This window comes from Cicer arietinum, chromosome 7 (genome assembly GCF_000331145.2).
Source record: "Cicer arietinum cultivar CDC Frontier isolate Library 1 chromosome 7, Cicar.CDCFrontier_v2.0, whole genome shotgun sequence".
In the NCBI taxonomy this organism is placed as follows: Eukaryota; Viridiplantae; Streptophyta; class Magnoliopsida; order Fabales; family Fabaceae; genus Cicer; species Cicer arietinum.
In genome coordinates, this window is record NC_021166.2 from 53,516,922 (window position 1) to 53,525,848 (window position 8,927).

Genomic DNA, 8,927 nt, shown 5'->3' on the forward strand with positions numbered 1-8,927 from the left:
CTCATTCTACTTTGTAATTTCCTAGTGAGTGAAGCTTGAAAATATTTGGAAATTGATTGTAAGCTTGGTGAAGCTTGATAATACACAGTTGTAATCATCCTCGGGTTGAGGATTGATATGTTTTGAAAGTTAGTGAAATCTCACAAGGGTGTGAGGTCTGGACGTAGCCATCTTTGGGTGAACCAGTATAAAATTGTGTGTGTGTCCCTCATATTCTGCTCCTACTTTTTTACTCAGCTTAGATCTAACGATTTAAAAATCCCATCCTCGAGCTAGCCATCCTCAGCAAGAGGATAGTTTTTAAAACACTTAAAAATTGTTTTTAACAGCAAAATCCCTATTCAACTCCCCCTTCTAGTGATATTTAGCTACAACAATGAGTAATTGAATTAGAAACGTATAAAATCATTACTCACCATAAGTGGAATCATATAATTGTAAGGAGGATCAGATAAATAGCATTTATGTCGATATTTATGAGTGATTATGTGATTTTTTTTCCATGAATTTAATGATTAATAATATAAATTATTATAACTGATAAATGACTAATAATACTATAAAATAATTTATAAATTTATTATAAAATAACTTATAAAATAATTTATAAATTTATTATAAAATAACTTATAAAATAATTTGATATTAATATAAATTATAAATTATTATCAAATTGTAAAATAATTTATAAGCTTATTATAAATAATTGTAAAATAATTTTATAATTTATAAATTTATTATAAAATAATATTATCAAATAAATTTTGAAAGTATTAAAGAAATTGTGGAAGGAAAATGAGAAGTTGTTGAAAAAGGAGGGGTACTCATGAGGTACACATCAGTTTTTTGGCTGACGTGGATAAAATATGTTGAAGTGGCAAAATACGATGATGTGGCAAAATATGATGATATGACATCGGGAGTCTATTTTAAATATATATAATAGATTGTTAATTTGTTGCAAATGTTGTCAAAATTTGGTCCAAAATAGAACCTAAATGAGTACTCCTAGCCACAAATATAAACAACCTTCAGAATGTATATGATCCAAATTTTAAATCAAATACATCTTAACTTTTGTTTATACTTATAACCGAATAGTATCTATTTTAGTTAGACCCAGAAGCACAACAATTCCATGAATAACATGTCCACCAATGAAAACAACACCTTGTTCCAAAACAAGTAATTGGATCCAAACTGGTGAAAACTTTCCAAAAAAAAATAATATACAATCTTCCATTGTTTTCCTTATTGAGATTGGATGCATTCCCTTTGCTTTTTGCATCACAAGGACAATACAAAAACCAAAAATTTACTGACTGACCCTCCCAAAAAAGTGTTCAATCTGCAGGCACCCCCGGGATTGCAAACCACTTGCTTTATTAGGTGTAATCTTCAACCTCTTCAAAGCTGAATTTTCCTTACCATCCTGCAAAGCACAAACTTCTGAAGTCAGTTACAGCTTTAAACAACATTACCAAATTAATGCGCAAATAAGCCCTTAGGGAGTTAGCAGACATGAACTGTCAATATAAACTTTTACACTAACTTAATGACAACATAGTATTTTGCAGTTATCAAATAAGCCCTTAGGGGGATGCAAATTTTCAAATTCAAATTCTACATTAACAAAATTATATATTGGTTAATGAAGTCTTATTAAAGAGAATAAGCATATTCACTGGAAGATGGTACATCTAATTCAGTGTTATCGATTGCAGATGACGGGCCATAGCAGAAAGCGAAAAAACCACCATCTTTAAGCTGGCATATCTGCCATATAAGTTATAACACTATGGCACTGCCATCCTTCACAAATTGACAATGGCGATTGTTTAAACATCCGCCACCACAATCTGCTATGACCGATATTTCACAACAACAATGATCTAGAAGATTCATACACTTTTATTGCATTAAAATTGAATTCTTCAACAAAAGTACATTACTCACCGAGAAAGCTTGGCTTGGAGTCCTTAGAACTTTGACTTTGCCACCTCTACCATCAGCTCCTACAGATATCAAATTCCCGTTACTTGAACCATTTGTGGATGTTGATTCACCATTTTGTCCACGCTTGCACCATTTACCCAAGAATCTTTGAGTTCCATCAGGACCAAGCAATCCACCAGAAAAGCATATGTCCACTGAAGGTTAAGGAAATTAAATTTTCAGTTTTTCAATTTTTCACAAAATCTACAATATATATTTAAAAAGAAGGTTAAATAGAAAAATACTATGAAACGTTGAACAGACACAACACTAACATTGATACTAACATGAAAAAGTGGAAGTATTAGAAAATAATTACATGTGTCAGTGTCATATCAGTGTTGATGCTACATAAGAAAAATATGTCAATTTTTAAAACAATTAGCAGCATATATACTATACCTGAACTTGAAGTTGTTAATGGTGACTCTTTTCTAATGTTAACCATAGGTTGAACTTGTTTAGCATTGGCTTGTAGTGTCACATCATCATCCATAGTCCCAATAGTAACGTCAACTATATCATTGTCACTATCAACTTTTGAAGACTCGGCCAAATTACATATTCCTTGCAATGATGTTTTAGTCTTTGTTCCAGGTGCTGCTTCTGGCTTTCCTAGATCAACCTTGTCATGATCTTCATAGTCATCTTCATCGATAACGATACAATCAATCTCTTTATCAAGAGACAAGGTAGTTTTACTTCCATTATTAATAATATTCACATCCTTATTTTTTGTAGCTTTGGATTTCTCTGTATCCAAAGATTGTAAAGATTTGATGTTGTCATTCTTGTTCAGATCCGTTCCAGACTTGGGTGTTGAACTTTGTTTGCTTTGCTCTTTGGAAGAAAATTTGTTTGCCGTCAATGCATCAGAATTAGAATTGATTTTATTTTCAATATTCTTTGCAATTTTCAGATGCCTCAAATATTCGTTCTGTTTTACTTCCATTGTTGTCTCCAGTTCTTGTACTCTTGCCTAAAAATGCCAACCATAGTCTACAGATTTAATGATTCATAAGAAAAAAAAATACAAGATTATGCAGACCTCTTAAAAAAATCATTGACTATATTGATTCTTAAGATGAAATCATCTTACTTGGCTAATTAAACAATATAGAGTTAGTTAAGATACAAAATAATGGTATTATTAAAATAATGTCACTAATACATTTTTTGTCTTATGTTCTCAGAAAAAAAGCTCTAATAATCGACAATTCGACTGAAGCAATAAGTAAAGTCTAGTCAGTGGTTGTTTCAACCAAGATTCGAATTTGGATTCTCCTAAGCTCATTAACTACTTTAATTTAACCACTTGATTGTAATTAATATTTTTTTGGTATTCTAAAGTGACCAGTGATTTGAGACAAATAAATATATCAAATAGAACACTTAATATGATAGAGGGAGTAGCAAGTACTTCACATCATGTGCTTACCTTCAGTTTAGTGATCTTCTCTTTAGCCTTCTCAAGCTTTTTATTATACCGAGCCTCACCTCTCCCCAGAAGATTGCACTTGGCCATTAACTCTTTGTAACTCCTGCCAAAATAGGTACAATCACAATTTTCATTTCAGGCAAGGCATAGAAAATGTGTCAATGAACAAAGTTCAATTTCAAGGTATAATCTTGAACTTTGTGCCTACATATACAGTCTAAGCCTGTTTGGATTGACTTATTTAAATTTATCTACTGACATAAGCATTTGGAAGTCTGTTTGAAAGAGCTTATGGAAACGACATATAACATGCTCATAAGTTGTTTAGAGCTTATTTTCATAAGTTTCCCACGATAGTTTCTGGCTTGTATTAAAACAATTTGGCTTTGTTTAACATTTTGTTATAAAAATAGCATATACATAAACACTTCTATGACAGACATTCATGCTATAAGAACTTAATTAAAATGTTTATCTAAACAAAGCCTACAATTGTACCACATGCAAAATCACAAAAATAAAACATGCGTTGATTCCAAATACAGAAATTTTAGCAAGTCCAATGATATCAAACAACTTGTTCAAATTAGCTTTTTGTGAACAAATAAATAGTTAGAAGATTAACCTATTCCTCAGGACAAGAGATCTTTTTAGTGTGTCTACTGTTTCTTTACTGTTGGCTCCATTACCCAAAGTGGCAAGCTTCAAAACATCATCTTCATCAAGGTTCAGATCAGACACTCTACAGTGCAAGCAAAGAGTTAAAAAAAAAAATTATATAATAAACAAAGTATAGAAACTGAATCAAAATGCAGCTCCACTCACAACTTTAATGCTGCGAGCTCTTTAGCCAAAGCCATATTTCTCTCTTGCAATCTAAAACGCTCCAAACTTGACTTCTCAAGCTCCTAAGTCAGCATGAAATCAATAAAAGTTAGTTTGAGCTGAAAATAGCCAAATTATCACAAATAAAACATAATGCTGCAGAGTAATTCACCTCTGTTTTCACATGAAGCTGGATTTGCATTGATGCTTTCTGATTCAACGCTTCATTCTTTAATGCTGTTTCTTTCTTTGTCTGCTCCTTGCAAGTACAGAGCTGAAGGAATACCAATACCAAAATTATTATTTTTTTAAATATATTAAGTTAATATGAAAGAAGTATGAAAACTTTTATGGAGATAGAATACCAAGTAATTGTGTTGCTATGACTTATTATTTGATGATAATAACAACTAATAATTAATATGAATGTATAGTTGTATACATGTACATTTTATTGAAAAGAGTTGCATGGATCTAGTTTGAGCCCTATCACTTATTAAACCACTCATTCCTGTAGTACAAAGCAAACCATCAACATATTAAGATTTTTTTTTTATTTTTTCAATCACAACTTAAAATAACAAGTAAAATGTACCATACTCAACACAACCATTAACTCAACTATAGTAAAAAGCAAAAACCATTCTTGTAGAAACACTAGAAATAACAATTCCCTTTGTAAACAAAACCTGAATTTTCTTGTCCTTCTCCATCCCAAATTTACCATCAATAAATTTAAAAATCAACAAAACATCCACCGGTTCATCATTCCAATTACAATTCTAAACAACATTTATCACACCTAAAACTAAACCACCCAATTTAACAAACAAATTAAACTAAACAAAAAACAAATTCTGAAAATTGAAAAATACCTCATCTTTAAGTTCATCTAACTCCTTAGTTTGTCGTTCCAAAACCGAACTAATACCCGAAACTTTAACCTCCAATCTCTTAACTTCCTTTCTCAAAACACCAGCGTTTTCTTCGACACCGAGTTGCTTCTGAGTCAAAACAGCTTCTTTTACATCTCCAATCGATTGAAAATAAAGCCGACACGCATCTTTCGCCTTGCAACCTTGCTTGCAAACTGGACAAGTATGTTTCTTCGATGTCCCACAGTATTCGAACCATTGCTGCAAACTAAAACAACACGAAATGAAACAAATACACGTTCAATTGAGGGTTTTGTGTTCAATTGACGAGAGGGAAATGAAAAGGGTAGTTAGGGAATTTACCAAAGTTCGTGAAAGACGTGGCCGCAGATGGAGACTGATTGAAGGTCTTCGGTAATGGGGTTGAGATTTTCGTAGCAGATTGAACAGATTGTGCCGGCGAAGTCGCCGTTATCCGCCATCACTTGCGGTGTGTGTCTCTCGCTTTCGATGTGATTTTCTGGCCACACTTTTCTCGAGAAAAAATATGGGAGAAAATGAGAGAAAAATTTAAACCTGGCGCAGAGTTAATTTTATGAGAGCGGGAGAAAGCGGGAAATGAAAAATAGACGAACACGTGCGTATCACGTGACATTTTGTGAATGCGTCTAAGGTAGGGTTCGAAAAATATATGGAGTTCAAACTTAGGAAGTTTGGGAAGGGAGAGAAGTTACATTGTCAAAATCAGTTGCCCTAAAATAAAGGGTTTAATTTCAATATAAACATATTTTATAAGAATGAAACTAAGCAACAATTACTAAAATAAAAATGTGGTGTATTAGTCGGTGTTTTAAAAACCAAACTCAATTAAAAATCGAAAGATAAATATAATAAGAGGGTTTAATCTTTGCAATTGCACGTAGAAAATATATAATTTACAAACACAAAAATTGTTAAATATATTTTCTACATGGAATGATTTTAAGTTGGTCACTCAGTTGTTCTATATTTATGTTATAAAAAATAAAAATTATTCTATATTTTTTTAAAAATTTAAATGCAGTTTAAGTTTTTTATTTTTTTCATCCACGATTTTGGTACATGGTTCTTCTATTTTAAATCCATTATTTTTGGTTATCAAACCTATTAAAAAAATAAGCGGATTTAAAGTTAACAAATTTCTATAAGGTTATCTTTTAATTTTTTCATCCACAAATTTAGTACATAGTTCTTCTATTTTAAATCAACTATTTTGGTTATCAATACCTATTAAAGAAAATAAGTAGACTTAAATCAACAAGTTTCTATCAGGTTTGCTAACTTGTAGTAACTATTTTTTTAGTTGGTATATACTAATAAAGTTATACCGTAAGGTATTTTTCACAAATTTGTAATTATAAATTGTTAGTTTATGTCCACTAAAAAATAAGTTAGTAAAATAGTAAATCCTAACAAAATATGCAAACATATATTTTTGTTTGTTCTACATACAATATTTCTTTCAATTACATTCATATATAGATTACGTGAATTCAACTCATGTATTTTATATAAATTTAATTTACTATATATATAAATTTAATTTTATTCAATAAATAACTGATTTATGTATTATTGAAAAAACAGAAGTCTGCTTAGTAAGTGAAATATATAAAATCTTATTTATGTAATAATTGATAATATAAAAGATAAGGAAAAATATACCATATGCTACAAGGTCAATTATACGTTAATTATTCAAGTGTATAAATTTAATTTTAAAAATTATATTTTGAACTCTTTGAAAATTTAAACAATGTGATTTTTAATTAGAAAAATTATATTTTTAGTATCCTTAACACGTGCCTTAAAAATGAAGGACACGTGTTAACATAATTAAAAAATTAATTTTAATTTTTTTAAAAGAATGTTTTTAACTAGCCAATCAACAAACTTTACTGATTTTTAACAAGTTCAAACTTTTAATTAAATATTTGTAGAGATAACAAATGTATTTAATTCTATACATATAATGATACAAGAATAATTCAATTTTTTGGGTGATAATAACTCAATTTTTATGTATCTATATGATACAAGCACAATGGCCTAAAGAAAGCATCATGGATGGGCGACAAATGAACATAAGAAAAAGAGAAATCGATTATAAAAAAATGTCTAAGTCATTCTTCTATGATACTATGAAGAAAATAGTGTTCAATTAAAATTTTAATCAATAATTAAATTAATTTCTTCTTAATTTATTTAGTCATATTTATATTACATAATAAAGATTTCGAATAATTATATAAATTATTTCTGATGGAATGGAACCTAGCCAATTGTCATTATGCCGACGTCTGCAAGCTGTGATAAAACGCCTCTAATAAACAAACATCTGTGTATTTTTTTTAGGTGAAACCATCACTTATATACTTAATTAAATCAAAAAAACTGCATATGTATTTAAATTTATTAAAGTTAGCTGCTTTGTGACATTTTATCAGTATCAATTTTATATAATAAAAAAATAGAGATTCAGTCATCAGATTTAAATCATTTAAATCAGATCGATATAAAGATAATATTTTTATAACAATTGAGTTATTCAGTTTAATCGAGTTCAATCATGTAATTCAATTAATGACTCATAAGTTCGACCAATGATCCAACGACTTTGTGCCTTTACCGAACCGACTTTTAAAGCATTGATATTAGCAAGGATCAAACACAATTTTTACACATACTAGAATAAATAAAAACTAATATATTTGCAAAGACCAAAAACAAATCTAAGCAAGAAAATTATATTATTTTAAAATTTATAGTTAAATAAGTTTTTAGTCTCTAAAAGATATTATTATTTTATTTTTACTTCTTATAAAAAATTTGTCAAATTTTAGTCCCTTAAAAAAATTTGTTTTCAGTATTGTCCCTGATTTTAATCTAACTGTTATATTTCAAAAAATTTGAAATAAATTTTTTAGTAATGTTTAGGACATGTTTAATACTTACTTGCAAAAATTTATAAATTTTTTAACAAATGATTAATTAAATATGAATTTTTAAGCTTTTAAGGCTAAAAAGTTCATATTTAATTTATCTCTCGTTAAAAAAATCTAGATTTTTATTCGAAATTTTATTAAAATATTTTAAATATTAGTGAAAAAAATCATTTGAAGGATACAAAACAATTAAATTAAAATCAAGGACAAAAAATTTAAAAAGTTTGTTATAAAAATTAAAAATAAAATTATGAGATTTTATAGAGGATTAAAAACTTATTTAACTATAATATTTATTATTTAATATATATATATATATATATATAACAATTGTGACTAAAAGTGTAAAGTTATTTCACATCGTCGTTCACTCATAATCATTCAATATGCCACGTCATATTAAACGATTTTTAAATCAAATGCAATTATTGAATATTTTGAAGACACAGCGGTTTATCATTTATTTTTGGTTTTTTAAATAAAATACTTTAAAAACTGTAGTTGTTTCCGAATAGATTATTAGGATGAGGTGCTTACAAGATTGCTCTTTTTAAGACATTATATGACATTGTCCAAAATTGTACAAGCAGACTATCAACCACGATGTCATCAAGAATAAAACAACACAACTAAATTATATCAAATCCACTACACTGTAAGTAGGGGTGAGAATAGGTTGGGTCGAGCTAGGCTTTTGCTAAGCCTGAACCTGACTCGTGGCCTGTCATATGATTACTTTTTAGGCATGAGTTTGACATTGATAGAAGTCTGGTATAAGATGTTTGAAATAGTAATGTTGATTTACGAGGA

General features: G+C 29.0%; 1 protein-coding gene across 1 annotated transcript; it reads right to left on the reverse strand.

Moving 5' to 3' along the window:
• Window positions 1-1,122: 1,122 nt before the first annotated feature.
• On the reverse strand, window positions 1,123-5,706 carry LOC101502192 (uncharacterized). The gene is made up of 9 exons (XM_004510633.4): window positions 5,497-5,706; window positions 5,134-5,401; window positions 4,431-4,532; window positions 4,259-4,341; window positions 4,059-4,175; window positions 3,434-3,536; window positions 2,398-2,974; window positions 1,957-2,150; window positions 1,123-1,432 (listed from the first exon to the last, which is right to left on the reverse strand). Exons 1-9 carry the CDS (start codon window positions 5,613-5,615, stop codon window positions 1,316-1,318), a joined length of 1,680 nt encoding a protein of 559 aa, XP_004510690.1. The 5' UTR covers window positions 5,616-5,706; the 3' UTR covers window positions 1,123-1,315.
• Window positions 5,707-8,927: the final 3,221 nt, after the last annotated feature.

Coding starts and splice junctions, on each gene's coding strand:
- LOC101502192 (XM_004510633.4), bottom strand. CDS start 5,615: ATGGCGGATAACGGCGACTTCGCCGGCACAATCTGTTCAATCTGCTAC. Junction 4,533..5,133: donor TAGATGAACTTAAAGATGAG/GTATTTTTCAAT, acceptor GTATTCCTTCAG/CTCTGTACTTGCAAGGAGCA. Junction 3,537..4,058: donor TCTCTTGTCCTGAGGAATAG/GTTAATCTTCTA, acceptor CTATTTTGGCAG/GAGTTACAAAGAGTTAATGG.